Source organism: Dryobates pubescens, chromosome 1 (genome assembly GCF_014839835.1).
Source record: "Dryobates pubescens isolate bDryPub1 chromosome 1, bDryPub1.pri, whole genome shotgun sequence".
Lineage (NCBI taxonomy): Eukaryota > Metazoa > Chordata > Aves > Piciformes > Picidae > Dryobates > Dryobates pubescens.
Window position 1 is genome coordinate 36,947,921 of NC_071612.1, and position 27,947 is coordinate 36,975,867.

The following is a 27,947-nucleotide window of genomic DNA, read 5'->3' on the forward strand; positions in this document are numbered from 1 at the left end:
GAATGATGCAGTAAATCCAAGGGTATATGCTACACTCTAACACAGAGGACAGAGAACATGGCTTTAAATGCACAGTATTATGTATGGACCAATTGCTGCCCATTTTTCTGGAGAGGGGTAAATGATACTATGACTCAAATCTTTCTGTAAAGTCGTTGTATTGCTTCGATTTATTTCTACAGTGTTATTCCCTGCTTGGGCAGAGGGGATTTCCAAACCAGGTGCCTTTCTAAACTGTTGCATTAACCATATTGCAGAAATCAACACGGTTGGAAGAGTCCATTCATTGCATTGTTGAGCATAAAAGGAGAGTGTACCCCTCAGAGGGCACATAAATAAAAGTCTCTGGCAAGGACTAGCATTTTGGATATTCAATAACATTTACTACTTTATCAATATACGTTGGGTTGATTATATGAAGAAACCAACAAAAGCTGTTAGTTTACAAATTCCCTTATTCACAATGGAATACATTAAAGATACTGTCTGCAGAAAGGGGTTTGCTTAGCATCCCCCAGAGGGAAAAAAAAAAAACAAACCCAAAAAAATAATAAAAGTGTTCACATTCTTTAGGTCTGACCCGTGGCAAGGACATAGAAGGGTTAGATAATATGTTACTGACCATATGTAAGCCTTTAATGGTAAAAACTCAGAGATTCAGACCAGCTGAATCCAAATTAAAGTGTGTGTGTAAAAAAAAAAAAAGACAACAACCAAACAAAGTGTGGTGACAGGAGGCTGGGAGAGAAGGACGTTCAGACGAGCATGTGGCGCTTTCTGTGCAGAGCGAGGTGGTCAGAACGTGAAAAGCTGCGGTCACAGTCTGGGCACTGGAAGGGTTTGATCCCTGTGTGCTTGCGGAAATGCCGCGTCAGTTCATCGGAACGAGCAAACTTCCACGTGCAGCCCTCCCAAGTGCATTTGTAGGGTTTCTCACCTGGAGAAAGAAAACACAGAATTGTAGAATCATTAAGGCTGGAGAAGGCTATTGTGTCCAACTGTAACCCAAATACCATGACCGCTAAACTATATCCTCAAGCGCCGCATCTACATACTGCCAGGGACAGTGACTCCACCACCTCCCTGGGCAGCCTTTTCCAAAGCCTCACCACCCTGTCAGTAAATATATGTTCCTTAAAATCCAATCTAAGCTTCCTCTGGCACGCCCAGGATTTAAGAGACTTAAGACACAAAGGCAACAGTTAAATATTTGACAGATCTTGCCTTGCCAAATTTCAGCCGGCACTTCAATGCTTACTCAAAAAGGCTCTAAGCAGCACTGGGCTAATGACTGCTGTGCTAGAAGTTGTGTAGTTGAAGTTGACTGGTCGAAAAAATGTTTTCTGCCACAACTTATTTCTTTGTTGTCTCTGTTTCTCCTTCTGCCATATTAACACTTGTTTTTCCTCATCAAGCTCAGAAGTATCACAGTATCACAGCATAACTAAGGTTGGAAGAGACCTCGAAGATCATCGAATCCAACCTGTCACCACAGACCTCATGACTAGACCATGGCACCAAGTGCCACGTCCAATCCCCTCTTGAACACCTCCAGGGACGGTGACTCCACCACCTCCCTGGACAGCCCATTCCAATGACGAACGACTCGCTCAGTGAAGAACTTTCTCCTCAAGTCTAAACCTCCCCTGGCGCAGCTTGAGACTGTGTCCCCTTGTTCTGGTGCTGGTTGCCTGGGAAAAGAGACCAACCCCTTCCTGGCTACAACCACCCTTCAGGTAGTTGTAGAGGGCAATGAGGTCACCCCTGAGCCTCCTCTTCTCCAGGCTAAACAACCCCAGCTCCCTCAGCCTCTCCTCACAAGGCTTGTGCTCAAGGCCTCTCCCCAGCCTTGTTGCCCTTCTCTGGACACGTTCAAGTGTCTCGATGTCCTTCTTAAACTGAGGGGCCCAGAACTGGACACAGTACTCAAGGTGTGGCCTAACCAATGCAGAGTACAGGGGCACAATGACCTCCCTGCTCCTGCTGGCCACACTATTCCTAATGCAGGCCAGGATGCCATTGGCCCTCTTGGCCACCTGGGCACACTGCTGGCTCATGTTTAGGTGGCTGTCAATCAGTACCCCCAGGTCCCTCTCTGTTTGGGAGCTCTCCAGCCACTCTGACCCCAGCCTGTAGCTCTGCATGGGGTTGCTGTGGCTGAAGTGCAGCACCTGGCACTTGGACTTGTTAAATGCCAAGGTGAAGGTTTGAGCATTTGTTCCAAGTATTTCCAAAACCAGGACCTCATAATTCTCAATTAGCTGGGGGCAAGGACTGGTACTATCATTCAGCACAGAGGCAGAAATCTTGCTATGGCCTCTTACCAGTTATTGTAGTACAGATAATTAGCACTAATGTCACAAGTAGCTGTCCTGTGCAACCTGCTCTAGGTGAACCTGCTCTGGTGGTGGTGGGATTGGACTAAATAATCTCCAGAGGTCCTTTCCAAACCCTGCCATTCTGTGATACTGTGCATTTACAATCACTCTTAGTCACTTCTTTCTAATCTGTGATTCTCCGCTACTCCTGAACATTGCTGGGCTTCCCAACAGCTACAGGGCTTGGCTTGATGTAAGACAGACACAAACTGGGATCATTTTAACTACAAGTGTGCCACATTCATTTAGCATGCCAAGAGGAATGATTCTGCAGACAGCAGAGATGGGGCTACGTTCACTGAAGCACTCCAAAAAGAGCACCAGTGGTTAGCAGCTCCACGTGAAGCAGAGGGCTTCATAACTGACACACAGTCCAGACTTCTACAAGTGGGCTACTCCCATGAAAGTCTCAAATTCAGCAGTGATGTCAGAGGTGAGGTAGGGCAATTTGAACTGATTTGGTGTTTACAGGGTGTGCAGAATGAGTAACTGGTAAGCAACTGGACAAAAAATGAGCAAAGAGCCAGTGAATGTAAAGCACACCAGGGTACACCATGATCCTGCTCTGGCTTAACTGTCTCTTACGGGTTCTTCTTACTGCATCTGTCTTTTGCTCAGCCTGTAATTACATCCAGAACAATGCCAGATCTAACTTCTGTAGTTTTGTTATTTACACCTGTGGTCACCTGGCTGTCAGCACAAACTGAAAGCCTGTGCTGCAGTTTCCATAGAATCACAGTATCATTTTGGTTGGAAAAACCTCCAAGATCATCAAGCCCAACCAGCATCTAACTCTACCATGGCTGGTCCCTCAGCACCATATCTCTGCAGTTTTTAAACACCTCCAAGCATAGGGATTCAACCACCTCCCTGTGGAGCCTGTTCCAGTGTTTGAGAACCCTTTTAGTCAGGAAGTTTCTTTTAATATCCAACCTAAACCTCCCCTGGTGCAGGTTGAGGCAATTTCCTCTCATCCTGTCACTTGCTACTAGGGAGAAGAGATGAACACCCAACCTGGCTCCAGCCTCCTTTCAGGGAGCTGTAAAGAGCAACGAGGTCTCCCCTCAGCCTCGTTTTCTCCAGGCTGAACAACCCCAGTTCCCTCAGCTGTTCCTCACCAGCCCTTTACTCCGGACCCTTCATCAACTTCGTTGCCCTTCTCTGGACCCACTCCAGCACCTCAATGTCTTTTACCGTAGACCTGATGACAGAAAAGCATAGCAATGCTCAAACCTGTGTGGGTTCTTCTGTGGGCTTTCAGATGGGAGCTTTTAGTGTAGACTTTGTTGCAGCCTTCATAATCACATCGATGTATCCTGCGTTTTCTTTGCGTGTCTGGAGATTCCACAGGTAAAGGTCTCTTTCCTGGCTGAACTATAACTGAGGGGTGATTCCTGCAAAGTGAGATTGAATGTTAAAAACGAAAAACATTTTGCAGAGCAAACCTCAGCTAACATGATTCATGACAGAGCTCTTTATTCACTACCACTCTGTCTCTTGGCAGGAAGAACAACATTACATGCATGTCGAAAAATTCAAGAGGGTTTAGCAAATTCTGTGTATTCTAGCAGTTATATTTTTTTAGTGTTTACTCACTTTGTGACATGATGTAGCCATTTTTACTACTCCCTAGCCTTTTTTTTTTAAACTCACACAGGGAAAAACCCTTCCAAATTCCTGTTTTTCAGTCAAAGACAGATTTCTCAAACTTTCAGTTCACTCTTGTATTCGGTCAGAACTTTTCTCCTTCCTTCAAAGGTAATTAATTCCCTTGTAATTGGAAACAGCTATTCCTTATTATTAAAGAAGTTATGTCTTTAGGGTTTCAAAGCAGAACTCAAATCTTTATTGTTCCAGCCACTCCTTCAGAGAGTAATTAAGAATTTCCTGTTTGGTGCTGGCAGGAGGGTGCGGCCTCCCTATACCACTGACGTCAATTCCTAAAAGTAGAGTTCAGCCTGCGTGGCACACCCACAGGATGTCTGAAGTTGTCCCTCCACCTTCATAAACATCATTTCTAGCTTTTGAAGCCCACAGGTACACAGCAGGTAAGACATGTACTAACTACACATGCGCTGCTGTAACATACATAAACACTTCTGCATGTGAAAACACATCGAGCTTCTTAAAAGGTGTCACTGGCTGTGGATGTTTAGGTATGAACACCACTGCAGCACTGGGAACCACGTCAGTTCTTTCATCCATGGCAATGTTAGTAAAGAAAGTGAGTTTGTCAGAAAGGTGAGTGGCACCAGACATCTCCCAACCTCACAAAGTTGCATTTTTCACCTCGTTAGCAGATCTGCACCAGTGCTTTTAATGTATTTTCTAGCTTTTAACCAAAACCTACTATATAATGTACAGATATTAGCATTCCTTGTCACAAAAGCAGCTCCTCCACATGGCAGAAATAAGCTTTTCAAAGCTCCCGTCTTTTTTCAGCTGCTTTATTGCACATTTTTTATGGATGGAATTACATTTTGTAACCCTAGGTTGTATTAGTTACTTAAACCACATTCCTTTGGGGCCTCATTTTCAGAAACACTCAATACCTAATTCTCTAAGCAAAGCAGAGGGCATGTGCTGAAGACAGAAAATCTTGTGCACGGTTTAACAAGTGAATTTTCTACTCTCTCCACAGCAGTAGGATGGGAATTACTGATGTGGGTGAAGTTTAATTATGTTATTAATTCTTTCATTAGAGTTACAATCTTGAAACTGGGAGCTAAATTCTCTCCCTTGGGTGTTTCTGTGGCTGTTGAGCGATATATTCTTCAAATGCCTATCAAACCTACCTAAAAATATTGCAAAGGCAGAAAGCCCCAGGTGTGGTGTTAGGACACAGTTGCATACACCCTTAATAAGAAAGGCAGGCTTTTAGCTCCCAAAGAAAGGCTTCTCTACAGCAGTTTTAAAGCTCTTGCATATTAATCTTTTTGTAGAAGCTCTGGCTTAAGGCAGCAAGCAAATTTGGTTTAAATCCCTATGTGTGGTGGCTCATCCTGGATATGGTAACATGGAGGCCTTCGCAAGAAAGACATTGAGGTGCTGGAGCTGGTCCAGGGAGGGGCAACCAAGCTGGTGAAGGGTCTGGGGAACAGGCTGATAAGGAGCAGCTAAGGGAACTGGGGTGGTTTAGTCTGGAGAAAAGGGGGCTGAGGGGGCACCTTATTACTCTCTAACTGCCTGAAAGAAGGGTGGACCCAGGTGGGTGTTGGTCTCCCTAGTGAATGAGTGATAGGACAAGGGGAAATGGCCTCAACTTGCCCCAAGGGAGGTTAGGCTGGATTTTAGAAGAAACTTCTTGACTGAAAGGCTTCTCAAACACTGGAACAGGCTGCCCAGGGAGGCAGTTGAACCCCTATCCTTGGAGATGTTTAGAAACTACAGAGATGTGTTGCTGAGGGACATGGTTTAGCTCCAGACTTGACAGAGTCAATGGTTGGACTTTATGATCTTAGACATCTTTTCCAACCAAAATGGTTCTATGGTTCTAAGAACATCTGGAAAAATGGAAACAAAGGACAGTGTCTGTATAGGGTTTGCAATGGTTTTCACTCTAAGAGTGTGCAAAAACTGCACTGAGAATTTGTCTCATTTTTCCTTTAGAGGCCAGGAGTCTGGCAAGGCTATAGAATGTTATCACTGATCAGATAGGGTGTGTCAGTTTCAGAAAATGGTTAAGGTGGTGTCAAAAATCAGAGGTAAGTACTAAGTAAGTGTCAATAACAGAAGCCCAGCCCTAGTTCTTTCAGTCCCTTTTACACAGCCAGATATGAACTGACAGAAAAAATTTAAGCATCACTCTTCGACAGATGAGTATCTTCCAAAAAAAATCATGTCACAATTTCAACAGCTTTTTCTCCTTCTTTAGCACACTAGCAGTATGAGTGAAGAGTTTGATACTTGCACTGGCAAGAAAATACAGCTTTAATGAGGCTTCTTACACTTGGGCAGAGATTATTACCTCAAGTTTGATCTTAGAAGTAACTGCATAGTTACCTCAATTATTAGACCTACTAGACGATCTCTACAATAATGACACACACATCTCTATCTACACATACTTACATACACTTATTTAGATATATAAATACAGACATTTCCTTTGTATATTAAAAACAAATTCTTCCCCATGAGGGGTGGTCAGACACTGGAACAAGTTGCCCTGAGAACTTTTTGGAGGCTCAAATCCTACAAGTGTTCCAAGCCAGGTTGGATGGGGCCTTGAGCAAGCTGGTCCAGTAAGAGGTGTCCCTGCCCATGGCAGGGGTGTTGGAACTAGATGGAACTAGATCTTTAAGGTTCCTTCCAACCCAAACCATTCTGTGATTCTATGGATGCCCATGCCAAAAACCTAATACTAAAGCAGAATCAGTCAGTTAAAAGTGAGACTGAAGGTATCCTATCTGCCTTAAACTTAAGTGTCTTAACAGTGCACTCTGGGCATTTGCAACTGATGAAAAACGAGTAAAACCTACTGCCCAACTAGAGCTCATACTGCAGAGAGAGAGCGACTAAGAAAACTGTGAGACAACAGGGAATTTTATAAAAGTTAAAAGTCTGTCATCTTGTAATGTGTGTGATTTGTCTATGTAGTTTTTAAAGACTAAAAAAGATAAACCCCTACCATTTACAAACTTTTTGCTGCAAATAAACACAGCAGAATGTGAACTTGGAAGGGCTGGCTTTAGGAAGGAGCAAGAGCTGCAGCTCTACAGGACAGCTAGGAAAAAAATCTGAAACATCAGAGGCTCTCCATAAGATGGGCAATGTGGGCAAGCAGAGGAGATGCTTTGGAAACTGGTTCTTCAGATGTTTTCTTGCAACAATGCTACCTACAGTTTACACCAAATTTTGTTTTCTCTGCTCAGCGGATGGGTTTCCTGTGGAAACTGGACTCACTGGGAAATAATTGATGTAAATCACTAATGCAGGTGTCAAGGCTGCAGAAGTGTCAGCCCTAGAGGAAGGGTGTGGTATCAGCCAGGAACAGCACTGACTGGTTTGCTCTTGTTGAAGAAGCCTAACAAAGAACAAATGTAAACTGAACTATCTGACAGTCCTGACCTGGCAGAAGTTAAGCCCAAGTACATACAGACCTGATGCCTTTGTGTGGCAGGTCCTTTATGGAAGGTAAGTAACCACCTAGTAAACACAGGGGTTTACTATTTTATTGTATATTTATTGTAATAAGCCACAGCAGGTTATTTTATGAAAGTTTATGAAAGCTACTAATTACCTGTAAAGAGCCTGCAGTCTAGAAGATGCATCTAAGCTGCTTAGAGACTCAAAAATTAGGAGGGGTTCCCACAAGAAGGCTGTGCAAAATCTAGTTAGCCCTGGAGCCACGGTGTGCTTTCTAATCTAGAAAGGGTCATGAGCAGGAGGAAGGGGCTGCCTTCTGAAGGAAAAGCAGCAGAAAGCCCATCTGATGCCTTCTTGCTCTTTCTCAATCACCCTGCACTCATACACTGGGTTTGGGACTCTAGCTTTGAGCCCTTTTTCCTCACTCTAGGAGGTGAGGTCTGGGTACAACTGCTGTGAGGGTGATGGTGAGCAAGAAGCAAGGGCAGAATGGATTCTGAGGTCATGTACTTCAGCACTGCTTGCTGAAGGATGAACCAGGATCCAGGCCATGCCATGATTTTGATAACCTGACAGAATTTTTCCCAGGAAGAAGGGAAATGGGAGAGTATCCATGGCTCCTCAGGTACTTCCTGAGAAATTATTAATATTTCACATTAAAAAGTTTCTGCCCCAGACCTCATTTCTTTCCAGCCCTTGTTCTGCCTTCTGCAAACAGGACTATTTGAAACCCAATTAGATCTGTGCTCCAGTTCATACAGTGGCCTCAGTAACAGTTCTACCAGCACAATGAGTTGGTACCAGGCTGGAAACAAATGCCTGGGAGGAGAGAAACCTTCAGGAACTATTTGAGCTGCCAAAAAAAGACCCACCCAAGGAACAATGGCCTCAGGTAAACATGGAATTTCACTGGATATAAAAAGAACTGCTAGGCCTCAGGGGGTTCTTTCCACCGAGGAACCAAAATTTTCTAAAAGCAAAGAAAGTCCCAAGGAAAGGTGTTTAGCTAATACAAATGGAGAGATCAGTATGAAGTTTCTTTACAGTTTGCTTGCTGCTGGCTTTACATACAGAGGCATCACTGGCTTCTTGGGAGTCTTACTTCCAGTAAATTGGAGGATTTGCACCAGCATTACTTTAGCAATGCATTATATAAATGCAGATCTATGTGGTTGCAACTCCTGCATTACTAAAGAGGCGGGGGAAGAGTAGAAATCACATTTCACAATGTCAGCAGGGGGGGATGGATGTTTTTCTGTATTTTATCCCATATTCTAAAGCACAACAATGCTTCTACTCCTCAGAACTCCTAACTGCTGCAATGAACTGCTTTTGATTCTTCTGCTGATCTTGGGACTACTGTTAGCTACTTACTCCTGCACCATTACTTGCTGGGGAGACAATGAGGTCATCATTGGAGGTGACAGTTGTTCAGGATAGAAGTCAGTCTTCGATGGTTCACTTCCTGGCTCTACTTTGATTGTTTTCTTCAGTGTAGACTTCTCATAAGATTCAATGACAGGCACTGTATGGGGGAAGGTAGGAGAAGGAAGGCAACACATAAAAATTATGGAGCATTATGGAAATAAAAAAATTCACCTAAAGATATATAGTTAAAGCAAAATAAATCCCCTAGCTCTATATTTTGTGCTAGAATACAAAACATTCCAGTTTTAGTCTCTCTCCTGATGATACGATTCTATTCATTTTCACCAGTCCAGCTTTTTTATCAGTCCTAATCTCCGTAGATATAAAAGCTTTATTCAAGTATAAATTGGAATAGAATATGGGGGGCTGTACAAAATGACCTTTGGTGGTCCCTTCCAACATGATGCAATCTGTGAATCTGTGAACTTGCAGAGATTATACTGTCATAAACTGGTCCTTATGGACAGGAGAAACTTTCTTCTCTGGGTCAACTGCCTTATTTGATATTCAGGTGAGGTATCTGACCTCTTAAAATACCTCAGCAGAATTTGCCTGTCTTTGTCCAAATGAATACTTAGATTGTCATGACCTTGGTAAAGTTAGTACAATATTTACACAGTAGATCCTATGCCTGCATGCTTTAGAAAAACAGGAATTAAGTTGCTTTTTTCTAAAATGTGAAAACCAGCCAAAAAAAACTGCTTGGATATAGTTATTTTCCCCAGGATGAAAAGAAAGTAAAAGGAACTCTTACAACACCAACCTGGCACGCTACTTGGAGTCTCCATCTCATCTGCAAGGACTGTGGACACCATGATGGGCTGCTGAAGATGGGGAGCATACATAAAAGGAACTGGCTGGACCACAACAGGCTGTATAACTGGGAGTATTCCAGGGCTTCTCAGTCCATGGCGTGAAAGAGCAGCAGCCATTACAGGTGGGATTGTTATTGGCATAGAAATAGGCTGTACTCCTGGAGGGGAGGGTGTGAATTTACTGAGAGGTGAGCTAGGTGAGGACAGAGTCAGTCCAGGTGAAGTTCTCCTGTGCACAGTCTGGAATTTTAGGGGTGAAGGAGAACTTCCAGTTGAAGATGGTGAGCTGCGTTTGTTCACTGTAAGGTCAACTGGCTCCATCTGGATTCCATTTGATAGTCCCTCGGGGTTTGAATAGAATTTGTTGTGCAACATGCTCGGTGTAGAATAGATGACGCTGTACTTGTTCGGTTTCATCTGGTCCATGTAATTGGACGGGTATGACTGTCAGGAGGGGAAAGGAAAATGAAAGAAATAAAATCATAAATCAGCACAGACGCAACTACTGCTGAAAAAGAAAAGCAGCTAACAACCAAGTTCCAAGAAAACACTTTAACGTACTTGCTAAATAAAAGTGAAGTAAATAAAGATTACTATTTCACACATTTTAAGTTGTTGCAGGACTGATTCCCCAAATGTTTCAGAAGCAATGTAAAACAGATGATGAAGACAAATCCTCCAGGCTTATTCAACTCTTTATTTCCCTTAAAACCTGCTCTCCATGCACTATGGAGCACATTAAGTAAGTGACCTGGGAGATTCACGGTGCTATGCCCAGCATTTAACTATATACTGAAGATCACAAAGTCAAGCAAGAGGGGAGTTAAACTGGACTGAGAATTGCAGTAGGTTCTATCCAACTGCTTAAGCAATTGGAAACCAATTGTCACGAAAGCACAGAATTAGGTATCTGAACCCTACGAGCACTAAGAAACAGCTGAACTCTATAAGCAATGGGTGAGAAACTCAAGAGTGTAAAAAGGTAAATTCTAAACATTTTTAGGTCTTTACTCTTTAGATGCTGTAAAGTTTTTAAAATAAATTGCTGCCTCTGGATTCTACGTAAGTAAAGCTTCACACTGAGGCCAAGCAGTTTCACACTACATTTTAAAAAAGCTCAATTCTTTGACACCAAAAATATTTTGATGAGTGGGATTTAAAATAACAGGCAAAACAGAAGAAAGTGAAACAGATTAGAAGTCTAAAACTTTTCCATGACATTTCAATTATTATTTTTTTTTCTAGAGATTAAACTTCTAGCAGTAGTTCTTCCTGCTTTTGTACCTGTCTTCCTTGTGAGGGACTGCTAGTTAATTTCAGTGTCAATGTTAACTAGCAGTATTTTTAGCAAAATGACACGTGTATTTTCCTTCTTCTCAGTTACTCTTTGAAACAGTGAGCTTAGGAAATACTCAGTTTTCCTGCTGCATTCATAGCACTGTGATAAAACAACGAAGCCGAGTCACCTGTTCTATCAAATACTCAATAAAGTAACATATACAATGGTGATTAATCTTCAAACAGTAAATAGTACAGTAAACCCTCTGAAATAGTATTTATCCTCTTTATGACTACCCTTACAAATTCAATTAAAAAAAAAAAAAGGTTCATCTTTGATGTTAAGTGGTTCCTCAGAATTCTATTAACATGTCATTATTGCAAGCTGGGCTGGCTAAAAACAACTTCTATACATTGCCACCACTGCTGAGCCAAGTGACAGAATTATTAGCACTACAGTGATAAAGGTGACTGAATATTAGTAGTTTAATATTTAAAAGTATTTAGTATCTACTAAATGTGATCAAGTTATGGGCACTCTGTAGTAAGTACTTCTGTATAAAGTTGCCATTACTGATTTACAGTAAAAAGGTCTACTCAGCTTCAACAAAGTGTGAATGGTCTACCATTACAAACCACATTTAGAGTGTGCAGGTTTGTCAGGGATGATCATAAGGTTCCTACCTGTGAACACTTCTTCCACTGCAAGAATACTAGAAAGGAGAAGGTCTATGCAATTTAAATCTTAAGGAATGCTTCTTCTGTTCAGCAAGTTATTTGAATAAACTTCACTGGAAGGGTTATCAAAGACTGGAACAGGCTCTCCAGGGAGGTGGCATCCCTGGAGCTGTTAAAAAGATGCAGAGATGTGGTGCTGAGTGACACAGTTTAGCACCAGATTTGGCAGAGTTAGATAATGGTTGGACTTGATGACCTTAAAGGCCTTTTCCCATCAAAATGCTTGTATGATTAAACAACAAAGCATCTCCAAGTTGTAACCTTTCTACATATACAGTAGCTCTATTTCAACTCTTCGAATTACACCAGGTGTGTGCATGGAAAAAATACCAAGCTACTACCATACTGTACACAGAACTCTAAACTAGAGAAGTAAAATAAATTTAGAGAGAAAGAAAATATTGATGTTTTTAAGAAGTGATTATTTTAAGCACTTGGTATTTCACTCCATATGCCTTACATTATTTTGCATAGAAGGTTTCCATTGCTGTAATTAAGCTGGCACAGATTTAACACCAGCTATTTTTTTTCTGGCAGTTTGGGGAAGTTGAATTATTTTTCTAAACTTTTCCTCTCTCTGCAATTTTAATCACTATGTTTCTACCTGAACTGCAGATAAAAGTCCTCCTAGAAAAATACAGCGTGACAAATTATCTGTGTTGCAAAGAAAAGGGTGAAAAAGTTGATTAGGATGCTAGAACAATGGTAAGGAAAATATGCGCTACCGATCAGACAGTGTTGGGGTAGAAAACAGCTTTGCTGCACTATCAGTGAAGTATAGTTGAATCCCTGTTTGTTTAGAGTAAGTCACATGGAGATCTATCTCCTGTTTCTGCAGTTAAACTTCCTGTGTCTTTTAGCACAGCAAGTTTCAGTTGCTAGCTTCCTGGGACACAGCAACTGTATTAGGTTGGTATGAAGCACTGCTTTCCAGTTTGGTATACCACTTCCTCCTTTCTTCATCAGGGAAGCAGACAGAGCCCCTTAGGGAATACAGGATCAGAGAATAGGGAGGATTTCCCAGTTTCTCCCTGTAAATGGGGAGCATTAACAATAGCAAACAAACAGAAGACCAACTACTCTCTTTGGTTTCCTGAAAGCCACCAACTGCAGGAATGACAGAGTCATAGAATGGTATAGGTTGGAAGGGACCCTTAAATGTCATCTAATCCAATCCTCCTGCAGTAAGTAGGGACATCTACAACTAGATCAGCTTGCTCAGAGCCCTGTCCAACCTGAAAGCAGCAGTGTACTTCACAGCCTACAAAAGCAATCTCTTCTCACCTGACCTAGAAGTTATGCCCTAGAAATGGAAAACCAAGTATCATTGTTCTGTTTGCCTAAAATATTTCCACTGTGATAATTAATAGGGTATGAAGGAGTTTGGTCTGACTTGGATTGATGAAAACACAATGAATTCCCCCTTCTCTCTACATTCTGCTTTCATAGCCATCCCTGTGCAAAATGGTGTGATACAGCAAATTACTATAAAGATACAGGATTGTATTTCAACATAAAACCCTCTACAAAATCCCTATGGCTCTTTTTTATATTTGATATCATCATTTTCCCAATTTGGGCCTGGGAAACCAATTAATTTACCTTTCCTTGCTGTCTGTCCATCATAAAACCAAGAGCACTGAAATCACAAACTGGAAAATACATCAAAGGAACTTCTGATGTTTTTAAGCCATATTCCTGTGGCTCATACAATTAAAGTAGTAAATTCAAAAGGTGAATCACCCCATTTTTTCCTCTTGACAATGCAACAGGACTAAAGACTGGCCAAGTATGCCACAAGCACCCAGAAAGTGCTGCTTCCACCAGGGGACATTATCAAGCATATATCTGATAGAACTTGCCTACTTCTGTTAAACTGCCTCAGTGAAACTTGTTGTACATACAAACCGATTTTGAAGCAATTCACCCCATCTTTTATAAACTATATGAACTTATGAATGTGAAATTCAGCCAGCCTCTTGGGAAAACAGAACAGGTGAAGAACCATCTGTCAAATCAGCATCATGTAAGAAGATGAATAGGAATTAATCCAAGTAGTAGCTAATCCATGAAAAAGCATTCCCACCACATGACATTTGTATTCCAGTATACCAGTTCTTCAACCCCTCATGTAGCACACAGCTGTCTTGACAAGCTGGTGAAACCAGCAGCCTGAGAACTGGTGGAAGGACAGCAACAAAATACTTCAATGAAAGATGGTAATGCATAAAAAAAGCAATTTTAGCAATAACTGGCATTTGTCTGTATGTTTGAAAAGTCCTAGCAGCAAATATTTAGGATGATTCAGATGATTCTGTCACTTGTTCATTAAGAACTAAAATGTGTTCAATAATTCAATTCAGTAAATAGCATGAGCTGTTGAGTGATGAAATGCTGTGGGTGCGAGCTTAAGTCATCTGAGAAGTGTAGGTAATCCTTTCAGCCACACCCCCTGAAATCCACTGGTGTCAAAACTTTGTTTCCTTCTCCCACCCCAACCAGTAAGATTTTTTCAAGACAGACTTGACAGCTTCGGACAGTGAATATTCAGGTAAAGTAAGGAGTAATTCCTAAGGGTTACAATGAGTTTGGCTTCTAATAATACCATCAGAATGGAAATTACCACACAAACTGTTCTGAGTTATTCTTCAGCCTGCAGAGAACTGAATGCTGGGCTTAGCACCCCCAAAGCATCACATGAATGGTTTCTCTTTCCTTACACTTCCTCAGGAGAAAGTCAAGAAAACTAACAAACTCAACTGCTGCTATCCTTTCCTGGGCTATCTCCACACCATGATTCCTCCCTTTAGAGGTGTCTCCAGAGGAGTTTCTGCTGCTGAGCTGCAGCAGCAGGCCTCCAAAGAAGTCACAAGAAAAGGCAGGACCTTGAAGGCTTGGAGATACAGCCTCTGTGTGTGCAGAAGCTGAATCACAGTTTGGGTTGTAACTCAATTTAAAGAGCATCTAGTTCCAACCACTCTGCCACGGGTAGGGACACCACCTACTATGCCAGCTTGCTCAAGGCCCCATCCAACCTAACTTTCAACACTCTAAGGCCTGGAGCCTCCACAACTTCTCTGGGCAACCAGCTCCAATGCCTCACCACCTTCATGCGGAAGCCTTTCTTCCTCATGTCTCATCTAAATCAAGCTTCTTGCAGTTTGAAGCCATTATCCCTTGTCATGTCACTTCACGCCTTTGTCAGAAGTCCCTCTCCAGCTCTCCTGTAGCAGCCCCCTTCAAATACTGGAAGGCTGCCTGAAGGTCTCCTTGGAGCCTTCTCTTCTCCAGACTGAACAACCCCAACTCTCTCAGCCTGTCTTTACAGCACATGTGCTCCAGCCCCTCTGATCACCTTCAAGGCCTTTCTCTGGCCGTTCTCCAACCTCACACTGAAACACACACACAGAAGAGAAGACCGAGAGGGGATCTCATCAATGTGTATAAATATCTGAGAGGTGGGTGTCATGTGGAGGGGCCAAGCTCTTTTCAGTGGTGCGCACTAAGACAAGAAACAACAAGTACAAGCTTGAACATAGAAGATTTGACCTCAACATGAGGAGAAACTACAGTGAGGGTGACAGAGCACTGGAACAGGCTGCTGAGAGAGGTTGTGGAGTCTCCTTCTCTGGAAGCCTTTAAAACCCACCTGGATGCATTCCTGTGCGGACTACCCTAAGTGATCCTGCTTTGGCAGGGGCGTTGGACTCAATCTCTGGAGGTCTCTTCCAACCTCTAATGTACTGTGATACCTCAGCTCAAGGGAAAGCAGACAGATCTCCACGAGGGAAACCTCACTCATAAAAATGTCCTCTCCTCTGCATTTTATTTTCCTTTCCTGCTTTTGTTTTGGTCTGGGGGTTTTATTTTTGCATTATGCAGTAACAAAAAGGAAAACAGGAAGAGCATTTGGTCAGATGCTCTGAATAGTCTCTAACAGCTGTCAGAGTGATGACGCTGAGTTAGTTGTAAGAACACCCAAGATGACACCAAAGGTCTAACACATTTCAGGTACCACACCTCTGCATGAAGCACATGGTATCTAATAACCAACATGTGGAACTACACTCTTGAAATGCACTTGGCTTAGAAATGCTCCCTTGTTCTTCCCATTGCAGTTTTTCCTTCATCTGCCAGTCTGGGAAGACTGCTCATTCCTCTCTTGCTCTGCCTGTTGAGGGACCTATCCTGTCCATCTTGCACAAGCATACAGCTCTCCAGGGCAGGATCTTGTGTCTCTTGCACATCATCCCAAGCCCTTGCAGAACCTTCTTTGGGTGATGAAGACAGCTCAGAGTGTCCCCAGAGCAATTTCCTGTTACTCAGCTAATGACACTTTTACTGCAAAAGTAGCCCACTTTCTGCCTTTGATTGCTACCATTGATACCCTTGGACAACTGCAGATAATCACCTCTAATCTTAACAAGGTTAAGCAATAGCTATGATTGAAAGGACACTGGCCAATGCCAATATTCTTTCTTGACCCAAATATTGTCATTTGTCAAATTCACACTCTCAGTGACAGTTATTTTTCTCTCATTGCTCTCAAGTACATAAATCCTGTGAAAGTCAAACTGTAATTTTAAAATGCATATTAACTGAACCCCCGGAAAGTGGTAATAGCACTGAAGGAATCAGACTGCTGACAGGTGCACTGAAATTGCTGACAATTATCCTATATTTTAAATAAAGCAGGAAGCAAAGTTTTCACTGGGAAGTTCAGTGTCTTGAGTTTAAGGCACTTGAATTTATGCAGCCTTTTAACTGATCAGCTTTTCTAGGGGTGTGGTTTCATGTTACACTTAATCTTGTTTTATTGCAGGCTACTGGTGAAAGGGGAGGTCCTATTCCTTTGTCCTCCTCCTCCTCCCTCTTCTTGCTCTGAAGATGCATAAAGTGAGTCAGATTAGCTTCCTGATCTGATCAAAAGAACAAGTATATTTTTGGTGAGCTAGCAGTTCTGACCATTCAGTCAGCTGGCCTAAATCATTCTGTGGCCACACAATTGCTTCATGTCATACAAAGGAGACACCAGAAGAGCCTCAACCTCCCCTTCCAGCAGCACCCTGCAGTTGCATAGGTGAAGTATATATTATACATAAACTGCTTCCTAAGGCTGTTATTTCACTGGTAGCCTAGATCATTATCATTCCAATTTTTCCTAGCTACAAGTTTCTGCTGCTCTTTCTTATCAGACTTTGCTCTGAGGTGACCCTATACACCAAGTTGGCAGAAAATCCACCTAACTGAAAGTCTCCCCTTTCCCTTCCCCCCGCCCCCCATTTCTCCTCCACTGCCCTGGTGCACATGGTAAGGGAATGGATGTGGTTTATCCTGCAAAATAAGCCTCTGATTTTTTTTTTTCCAGGATAATTTTTTCTGCTGTTTAGAGGGCAGACTTAGCCCTATGTCCACGTTGTCAAGACCAGGAGAGAAACAGAAAAGGGGACAGCAAAAAGTTGTTCATTCAGTTTGAAGGTGTAACACTGAAACCAGAGGCTCCTTTCACTCCACTGTGAAGTCTGGCAACTCCATTTCAACCCACTTCCACCAGCAGCATAAGCTAGAGAGATCATATTTGCACTGTAGTAACTGAGGAGTACTTGGGTGGCTCTCTTGGTGGAAGCACCAGCAGAGGTAGTGGGGTAGGTCATTTAGGAACAGTAAATTTGTATAGAAAGAAAAAAGCTTTCCTAGAATTTAATTGCCCTGGGAGTAAAATTTAGCTTCATGGCCTTTCCTGGCTCAAAGAAACCTTGGTATGAATGCAAAGATGTAAAAACTACAGAGTCATCACAAAGGATAATTAACCTATTTTCAAAGTCTTACCACTGAAACAGGGTCCATGGCTTCTTGCTTGATAGGGACTGGGTCAAACATTAGCATCTTCTTTATCCACCTGTTCTGACGTCCCTGATTTCCTGGCCTGCAGGATAAAGACAAAATGTTAGAAAGCTGCAGGAAATACCCCATTCAACTTTCTGAATTGCAGAGAACTTAGTATTTTGTCAGTTGAATGTGAACATTTATCCATCTCTAACATACCTTTAAAAATATGTGACTTCATTTAAATATTGCAGTCATTTTAAGTTTAGTCTTTCCCAACTGCTATTGAAACAAAGGCTAATCTGCTCACTTTAATGAATTTTTAGCATGCCTGTCAGCATACCAAGACTGCAGAAATGTTCACTTTCATTAGTTGTCAGTGTGTAAACACATCACAGTTCCAACTAGGCATTTCTCATCAGAATTACAACTTCAGAACAATCTTGTTTGTACAGGCGATCTGATTAAGGAGAGGGTATTCTAAGAGTGTTGATAGGTAAGTGGTAACTTTTATATTCAGTGACACTGCAATGAATGCAAAACAATTTAAAATCCAGGACTGATCTGAAGAGGTACATTCAATGTGCTGCAATGACTTAACCATAAAAAAACCACATCAGTTATTTCCCTGAAATAATAGATACACTGAAAATTCAACAATTTGTGCACACTGTACAAACTTAAAAACACCTGGCTGTATTCCATGTAGCTTCCACTGTTTTTTTTTTCTACAGTGTGTTCACCCTGACCTGCCCAATTCTAGCTTATCCCAAACTGACTGAAATAAAAGGCATTTAGCACAAAGCATGTCATAACTTCACTATCATAGTAGGTATTTGCCATGGTCAGCTTGGAAAGAGATACCTTTTCTGGGCCAAGCCCTAAGGGTACAGAGTGAAAACCAAAAGAAGCAAAGGGAAGTTGTTCTCAGTGAAATTTAGATGTTGGCAAGTGTTTATAAATCCCTAGAGGTATACATTATACGGATGATCGTGTAAGGAGCAAGTTCTGACCAAACACTGCACAGTTCACAGCCCTGCCTGGAAGTGGTGTAACCTCGACTGAGGGGGGAAAAAAAAAAAAAAAAAAAAGAAAAAAAAAAGCCACCAATTCAATTTCGCCCAGTAGATGGCACTGGAAAGAAGCAAATCCAGCCAGAATACATCATCCTGCTGAAGAAGGGTCAAGGCTCCACACCAGATTTCTATTTGTGGCCAGAAATTTCTCCAAAAACCGAAAAGAAAATTTCAAGATGTACCTGCTCAAATTAGAACAATTCTAATAACCTTACACCACTAAACAAGCTTGCAATTAACTATTACATGTGTTTATAGATGAAAATTTGTTAAGGGCTTCCAAAGGAAGACACCACCAGTGGTTTCAAGGCCATCATTCAGGTTCATGAATAAAGTTTAAAGACTTATGAGAATACCTCACAACGGTGTACACTTTCAATAATGGAAACCAGCAAGTACCAAAAGGAAAAGGATGTGTCTTCAAAATTCTACTTATAAAAGTCAAAGGCCTAGGAAAAAATCAAATAGGAAGGAAGGGAACAAGGAAACAAGGAAGGAATGGAAGGAAAGGAGGAGGGAAACAAGGAAACGAAACAAAGAAGGAAGGAAGCAAGGAAGGAAGGGGCAGTGACATGGGAGTAGTGAGACAGAAGGAGGGAGGGAGGGAAGAAAGGAGGGAGGAGAGGGGAGAGGCAAGGGACAGATAGAGGAAGAAGAAAAAGAATTTTTTCTAAGCAAGCAGTCATACTCCCAAGCTATTCTTTTTGTCATCTTTGTTGTTTTAAAATTGTATTTGGACAGTTGGATGGTTGGACTCAATGATCATAGAGGCCTTTTCCAACCTAAACAATTCTATGATTCCTCAGCTTGTTACTCTTTTGCACCTTTTATGCCAAGACAGTGCATGAAAGACACTTGATACACATTTCCCATGTGGTCTGAGTGTTTCCTGAGAGGGCTCTTAAATGTCTACGTAGGAATCAGACTGACACAGACAACAGAAAGTGTACTGCACTGATAAAAGCAACAAGTAATTCTCCCTCCTTCTCAGGTGCAATCATCTAAGAACAGCAGAGGGAAACGTTAATTTTATTGCTGCATCATAGCACAGAAATGGAGCCCTTCTTTATCACACCACTTTTCTTAAGCAGTAGTAGGTTTCCTTTCCCCATTTGATAGTGACTGGAAAACAATTTTCCAGAAAGAAAAAAAGAGTAGATCACACTGGGTCCTGTCAGTCCAGATCAGAGGGACAAAACACAAAACCATTCTCCTTGTATTTAAAAATAATGCTCCAAACTGATTGCTTGGACCACATTCACAAGCAACTATGTGCATGCACACTCACACACACAAATGAAGCATGCTGATTCTACTAAGAAGTCTGTAGATTTCTTTGTCTATTTGTAAAATCATGCCTACTAACTCAAGAAAATCCCACTCCCTCTCCTAAACATCTGAGAAGGGGGCAACAGGGAAGGTAAACAGTCTTATCTGTTTCTATTACAGAGGAATGAAATAACAGTTGGGTTCTACTTGACACATAGATTTCATAATGTGCTTGTCTGAAAGCTCACAAATTGTTTAGTAAATACAACTAATGTCTGGAAAATTAAAATATGGTCTCTCATTCCTGAAGCACTCTGGAAAAAAAAACCAACAGTGAGGAGACAACAATATAGTCATATTAAGTGCATTAAAAAAAATCAGGGCCTTTGTCTTTCATGTGATTAGATAAACTATTTTGCATTAAAGGGGTCTTTTTCATGTGGGTTAAAAGAATTTAGAATGCATGTAATCTGAAACTAAATAATTAACTACAATCCGGTAGGCAAACATTCCACCCTCTTTTTTTTTTTTAACCCCTCTCCCTCTCTTTTTCTGCTAACAAGCCACCCAGTTTTACTTTCTTGCCTCCTCCCGTTCACTCCACCCTGTGGATCTCTGCCAAGTCAGTCCTACTTGTCCAAACAGGACATGGCTTTTGATAAGATTTTGCTCACACCCTGTACTTCTGAAAGACAAATGAAGCAATTGGGTTTTGTATGCAAATAAGGACAGGTGCAAGGTAAAGTCCAGGCAAAGTCCCTCAGTATTTTCCTATGTGAAATCCAATACAGACAGCAAGCCAGAAAAACCACAAACTCTGCCCTTATGGTCCAATATGCAGTAAATTATCCCTTCCAGAACAGAGGCTCATCATTGGTAGGGCTCACCACTTTGTCAGGATTGAAGACTTCTCAATATTACTTCTTGACAGGTATGGCTTGCTGTTTCAAAGACCTAATTAAATGAAAACTTAAAGGTACTTAACACATATTCTGACAATAAGGACTTACAGAGAGTATTTACCCTGCATGAAATGAGCTTCTTGCAGGCAGGGGCCTCTCTTCACTGTGCATGGAAGCATGCATAGGCTTTGCTTTCTCAATCTTTTTGCCTGGGGGAAGCAAGGAATGCTGCTGCCCTGTGGTACAGTGAGGCTTTGTCTAGAAGCTTCAAGGTATGATTGTTATTGTTGGTGTAATTACAGAATAATGTAATGATATCTGCTAAATTAGCACTGCATCAGTGCACTCTGCAAAGAGGCTGCAGCTCTTGCAGCAGTGTTGGTATCAGGCAGCCAACAAAAGTCATGTGGCCAAAGCTCTTCAGTCCAAGCCCTTTGGGACTTTGGCTGTTGCCCTGAAACTGTTAGTTCTGTGAGCCTCGAGTCAAACTTCCCCTGATACTAAAGAGAAGCAGTAGTATGAGAAGACTATCACTGATGAAATCTAAATGGTAGGGAAGTTTTCTGAACTTAGGTGAGAAGTTTTCTTCAAGTGAAACCTTGAAAGCCATTTTGACAGAGAACAAACAGTTTCTGAGACCAGGATTGCCTGGAAAAGGTACAAGTTTTCCAGGGCTGTGTTTGCGCTTACTGCACCAGCTGCTCATCAAGGCCTGAGTCAGCAAAAAACTGTTTCTAAACTTCCATTAACTTTAATGGGAAGTAAGCAAGAGCTCAACTGCACTGGGCCCCAAAATAGCAGCAGGCAAAGAAACTCTCCAGCTCAGCACAGCAGTCAGCCTCAGTCAGAGCAAGCATGAGCAGGGTAAGGAGCAAAGGCTCAGACACTGTGCTGGGGGAAGGGAAGGGACCAGACCAGTCAGCCCATGAAGAACAAAGCAGGGGAAAAATCATGAGGAACCAATACACACACACAAGTTTCACTGATTGGCAGCCTTCTGCGTTTGTTTATTCACTGGATTTCCACTGGGAAATGGTAATAACTGTTGAAAAAGAAAGGGTAACTGGACCAAAATTTTCTTCAATGGGCATGAAGTAAAAGAATATTTGTATAGAATTCTGCTCTTTAATATTTCAGACCATTTTTGTTTTTTATTGACTTAAAAAACTTACTTTGATCCTTTCAGAACTGCAAGCCAAATGAAAAAATCTGAGGGGTTTTGTGCGACTCGTGCATCCTACCTTTGCTTACATCACTTTTTTTTTGGCATAGAAATGCTTTGACATAATTATTAATCAGGTGTTTAGGTGACTAATTAGTATTTCCATTATCATATATTATATGATAATACTGTTGCAGGCTCTTTGATACCACGTGGCTGGAAATGGCTTTCTTGGAAGTAAAAATTGTGGGAAAAAAAGTTCAATTTTTACTCATTATAAAATTGTTTTCTCTGCAAGGGAAAAGTGGAGTCCATGTAAACCTTGCTCAACCTTCAGTTCTACATTTACTGAACCTAAGGGAGAAAGAAAAGCTCCTGAGGTACTTCCATCAGACAATATTCTCCCTTATCAGAGCAGACTGGTTTCCTGTCTCAAGCTACTTCTTAGAAGGAGAAACTGTCTAGTAAGGATAAAAGATCAGCCTTTTGAAAACAAGTGAAGTATGTGGAATGGTTGTGATAGTAATTCCCTTCCAAACTGAACTTGGGGTTGGTTTTTGTTGCTTTTGAAAAAATTTTTCATAGGAAGCTAATTCTGAAGACCACTTAAATGGAGAAATATACATCCTCTATTTTTACTATGAGGGAAGAATGACAAAAAATTCTGCTATTTCATGACACTTAAGAAAACAGATTTAACATTTTTTATAGTATGCGGAAGAACAACAAAAAAAATCTAATCATAAAGAAAGGAAGTGTCCCCTTATGAATAATGGCCTGAATGATTTATTTGAATGAGGATTTGAATACAGGGCAAACATCAGTGAACTCCTGTGTACCTATGGAAGTGTTGAAAAATAAAAAACAAACAACAGGGAGAGAAGCTGAATAGTGCAGTGGGTACAAATGAGACAAGTGATTAAAGCAGCTTAGACTCTTTAAAAGTGTAAAGTCTGTCAAGCCTTCATATATCAGTTTATTGGTAGCACACACTGACTGCATGATAGGCAGACCATGTGTTTGGGTTTTTTTCTGACTTAGTTTACTATTAAAAACCTATTAGATCTTTATCTTTCCATTTCTCTGATCTACACTTACACTTTCTTCCCCTGGGAGATACCAAGTACAGCTACAAAACCCTCAAAGGATGCCTCAGCACCAAGTGAATCCTTAACAGGGAAGGGTTAAATCTCTCTTAAAACTAGCTCTGCCAAACTTCATATTCAGGATTGGAAGCAATGAAAACAGAAAGCTTCAATGCTGACAGCATAAAGGAACTCTAAAAGACCTCCTGTTAGCAGTGTTAATTAATATTTAAAAGTTGGTTTACAGAACTATTATAATTTTAATCTTCTGGCTACAAAAAAAGGTGTAAACCACAAAATTTACTGCATTTATTATACACCAGTTTCCAATATTAAATGCAGTTAAATGCAACACTTCCTCTGGCATGGGAAAAAAAGAGCAAATGTGTTTGAAATCCTGCGCAAATTAACAAGACCACTATTAGGATAATTAATTGGGTTCTAATGGATAAACTCATCCATGCTATTCCAGAACCAACACAAAAACAACCAAATAAATACAACTGAGAGTTACTAATGAAAATAATCAACCAACAACTTACCAAGACTGCGTGGCCAAATGCTTCTTGTTTTCTGGATTTCTGAACAGACAAAAACAAGTTGATGTGAGGATGTGCACATAATTCAATGAAGATTATTTTTCACATACAATTAAGTCCTGAAAGAGGAAGTTTAAAGCATGTATGTTGGATACTTCTTTAGTGATACCTGCAATGATCACAAACAGCTAACTTTCAGCATCCAAAAGAGCAACAGCAGGAACTGAAATATTACTTTAAAAATGAATGAAACAAAAAAAGGAGTAAAATGACAGGGTGGCAGGATTTCAGTGTGTACAGAAACCATGCATATTGTGGCCCATAACTGACAAAGAAGAATCAACACTCCATCTTGTATTTTCATCCAAGGCCTGATTCAAAGCCCACTGAAGTTAACGCAAGTCTTTCTCGTAGTTTCAATGCGCTTTGGCTTGGGTCCTTTAGAACTCTTCTTCTGTCAGATGCAAAGCAACAGAAAGATTTATGTTCTTTTTCTGAATTTCCTCTCAATGTTTCTCTATGTCTGCCCGGAACAGGGTGAGGGAGAAGACAAACACAAAAACAGGGAGTAAAAAAAAAATATTATTTTTATGCCTTTGAAAATGTGCAATGTGGGACAGCCATATTTATTCCAACAAAAAGTGTGCCAGCAGTACCTTGTTTTCCATATTACATCTGGAAGACAGTGAATCTTCTAGTTTGTATAAGGAGAAAATTTCTATTCCTTTTGAGATTTGGACGTTTAAAAGTTCGTAATGGTGGGCCACACAGGTTGGGTAAGGACAGAAGCCAAAAGCCTCTTACTTCACTTCTCACGCTGTTTTTACACCAGTTTAACTCTGTGACTTTCACAGTTATTCCAGATGGGCTGATGAGCAAATGAAAGCAAAAAATTGGCTTACAGCTTTCTGGAGTGTGAGTTTTCAGAGAAGGGAGAAAAGCACTCCAACCCCAGAACTACACTGGAGTGGAGGCTGTGCGTTAAAGGTTAACTTGGAGACCTCGTTATGACATAACGCAGGCATCTTAAGCAATACGAGTGTGTAGAGACATGATAACTCATTGGGTGGGGATTGGGAGTTGAGGGGCAGTGACAAGGGGCCTGGATGAGGCTACCGATCTGCCAGAAAACAGCCTGAAACAGGAAAGAGCACCACATATGCCACTTGGAATGTGTGACGCAAACCCCAGCCTTGAAACAAAGAACAGGAAACAGCTCTGCTGGCTGCGCTGGGGAGAAAGCACAGAGAAACATTTAGGCGGCCCTCCCTGACCCTATATTCATGAGCAGCTGGAGTCTTTTAAAACAACAACAGTGGGTGGAGGTGTTTGTTCATTGGGTGTGAATAAAAACACTGTCCTTATGCAGAGGACTTGCCCTATTTACAAACAGGCTCCCTTAACAGAAGGGAGCGGGAGATTTTTAGCCACCACAGGTCATGACGATTAGCTGAAACCTTCCGTAGGACCAGTTGGTTTATTACTGTATTTACAGAATGCCAGCAGCTAAACAGAGCAACAGCTTTGTGACATCAAACAGCCAGCGCCCGGCCTGACAGTAAGAACCTTCTTTGTAGGCAGAGCTAAGGGAATCAGGCCACTGCAGGAGTGATTTGTGAAGTTAAGGGCTACTCCTGGACACTACTGCTCTTTTTTTCAGTACCACTCAACAGATGATAACTAACATCACTCAGTACACCCAAAAGCATTCTCCTGAGCTGTCACACACTCAGCCTTCAATGATCTCTATAGATGCCTTCCAACCCCTAGCTTTCTGTGATTCTGTGTTCTCCGTTTTGCATGCACCCAAGACTTCATCTCAGGACCTGATTTTCCATGGATACAATACTTTCATTTTTGAAACACCCAACTAGCCAGCTGAATAAAGCTGACAACATGAGGCAGAGGAAAGGCACATCTTCTCTAGATGTCATGCAATAGAAAAACTTCAACATTATTTTCCTTTGAAGCTGTGACTTCAAATACTGTCTCTTACATACTCTGCATCAGTTATTTATATGCCACAGGTGGGACATCTAATACTATCCAACGTGAGAATGTGCTGCAGCAAATTATGTGGAGGAGTACCACAGGAGCACTAATAATTGCTGTGGGGTTTCCTGTCTGGAGTTTAACGACTCATGAGGTGACAACCAGGTAGCACAGCAACGTGTGGGTATAGATTTTATGCCGATAGTATCAGTTCCTTACTGTCTTCACACTCAGTATCTGCAAATATAAGTAATTTGGTGGTTGTATAACTTCCACGTCTATCATCTCTGAGCCTTCAACTAATCTCGCTCACTCATGATTATTTATCTGAAGACTTTTGCTTTTAGCTAAACAGGTGTTGCTTAGGTCAAATCCTCACAGAACCTAGGGGATGCCTTGCAGCTCTGCTACTTAGAGATTTTGCTCCTTTTCTCAAGGAAGCCAGAGACCATTTAGCATCTTTGTTTTCCACCCTGGTGTGCAGAAAAAGAAAAAAAAAGTGGTGGTGGGGAAGAAATAAAGTATTTGCCTGGTTGGGAAAAAATAGAAAAGGCCACTGAAGGCCTTCAGGTTCCTTGTATATTTTTTAAAATACAAGAAGGAAGTTAGTTTAAAATAAATCTCTTCTGGGTCAGGCAGTATTATCAAATCCAGATGTAATTCCTCTCATACAAGATGCAGCTCCTCATGTGATCATCAAGACAGCTTATCTTAAAAGTATTTGGAAAAGTCACTAGTGAGCAGCTGTATGATCCTTTGTTTTCAGTACAGGTATTGAACATTTATGGATGTTAGTTTAAATAAAGTCAAGACTTCAGAGCTTTCCTCTCAGCCACCCAAATTCACCTTTTCCCAACAATAAAACCTTCAGAGTTCAGCTCCACAAACAGTGACACTTCCTGAACTTCCAAAGGCAAGGAAACAAATAAAACATAGCAGACAGTGCAGGTACAGTACTGGAATCACCAGGGGAGTAACACAAACTGAGTTTAATGTGTACTTCCCCCCCCCATGTAAGGCTTAAAATGACCACTTGAGTTATTCTGAAATAGATCCTTCTCCCAATATCCAGATAGGTGCTGTGATCTCCCAGTGCAGGCTCCTGTCACCAAACCTTCCTTTTCCAAGGCTGCCCTACCTGTGCCAGGTACTCACCTGACAAAGGTCCAAAGCAAGTAACTCCTACACTGGTGTTAAAAAAAACACAAATACAACCCCCCCCCCGAAAAAGTAAAAGAAACTAATTACCAAGGTTATTTCTAACTCCACACTTAACTGCCTTTCTGTCCGAGGCTCTAAGTGGTTTAACTTTGCCTACATCACGGCCAAGTGGCGCTAAGGTTTGATGACAGTAGGAGGGATTCGTTTTCCAGAGCCGGTCTCATCCTTGACTTCACGGAGAGTTAAACTGGGGACACGGCGCTGCCCATCAGCTTCGTGCTACTGGTGGGGACACGACCAAGGGGCGACCTCCTGCCCGGGCGTTTCCCTCACCGCCCTCAGAACCGAGGGAACCCGCTGTACTTTTCACCTCAGCTTCGTCCGGAACGATATCCCCGTGTGGGATCCTATGACACTTTGGTATAACCAAAGCCGAGCCTGTCACAGCCCGGCGGGAGGCCGGGGGCTGCGGCTCCGCTCGGCGGGAGGGCGGGCGGTCAGTCAGTCAGTCAGTCACAGGCCCTCCCGCCAGGGACAGACGGGCGGGAGGCCCCAGGCCCCTTCAACAAGGAGCGCGGCCGGAGGGGGAGGGCGCCGCGGGGGTGGCGGCCCCGGCCCCCAGCGGCGCCGGTGGCCTCACAGGTGCGCCGCGCGCCCCACCGGGCGCGGCGAACAGCGGCAGACCCTTCGTCCCTCTCTCACCACCCCACCGCGGCCGCGAACACGCAGAAAGTTTCACAGCCCCCCGACACCCCCGGGACGAGTCCTGCTCTCCACTCCCCGCAGGTACAGCCCAACAGAGATCTTGTCCCCGCTGCCGCCCTGCGCGGCTGCGGCTTGTCCTCCTCCCGTAGCCGCCGGCGTCCCACCCCCTGCGCGCCGGGCTCCGCGCCGCTCGCAGCGCCTGGAAACTTTCCTCCTCCGGCACCTCCATCCCGCAGCCGGCACAGCCCGCCCGCCCCCCCCACCCCCCTTACCCCGCCCGTACACTTACACTCGGCTGGCGGTGCGGAAAACGCCGGGCCTCCGTCAGCTCCCGCAGTGCCGAGGGTCGCGTTAGGTGTCGGGGCTGGGGGCGCTCCCGCAGCACCGACGCACGATGCCGGCGTGTCCCACGTTCCCGTGGCTGAGGCGCCTCCGCGGTGGCTCCGGGTGTGTGTGCAAGGAGGAGCTGCCCGCCGCCCTGCCTCCCGCCCTCCGCCCTCCCGCT

At 42.6% G+C, this 27,947-nt stretch overlaps 1 protein-coding gene across 2 annotated transcripts; it reads right to left on the bottom strand.

The window, feature by feature from the left end:
- Positions 1 to 98: 98 nt before the first annotated feature.
- KLF3 (KLF transcription factor 3) lies at positions 99 to 27,806 on the bottom strand. 2 transcript variants are annotated; one of them, XM_054164065.1, is made up of 7 exons: positions 27,732 to 27,806; positions 23,588 to 23,626; positions 17,555 to 17,651; positions 9,658 to 10,153; positions 8,841 to 8,991; positions 3,612 to 3,772; positions 99 to 937 (listed from the first exon to the last, which is right to left on the bottom strand). In XM_054164065.1, the coding sequence occupies exons 3-7, from the start codon at positions 17,609 to 17,611 to the stop codon at positions 756 to 758; spliced, it is 1,047 nt and encodes a 348-aa protein (XP_054020040.1). In that variant the 5' UTR covers positions 17,612 to 17,651; positions 23,588 to 23,626; positions 27,732 to 27,806; the 3' UTR covers positions 99 to 755. The 2 variants fall into 2 exon arrangements, with proteins under 2 accessions (XP_054020040.1, XP_009894862.1); XM_009896560.2 differs by lacking the exon at positions 27,732 to 27,806 and having other exon boundaries at positions 23,588 to 23,815.
- Between the last annotated feature and the right edge of the window lie 141 nt (positions 27,807 to 27,947).

Bases quoted from the DNA above. Each gene is read 5' to 3' on its own strand.
- KLF3 (XM_054164065.1), bottom strand. From the start codon at position 17,611: ATGCTAATGTTTGACCCAGTCCCTATCAAGCAAGAAGCCATGGACCCT. The intron at 8,992-9,657 runs GTTGGTGTTGTA...TCCCCCATACAG, and splicing joins GACTCCAAGTAGCGTGCCAG to TGCCTGTCATTGAATCTTAT. The intron at 3,773-8,840 runs GTAAGTAGCTAA...CTCACTTTGCAG, and splicing joins CAGCAAGTAATGGTGCAGGA to GAATCACCCCTCAGTTATAG.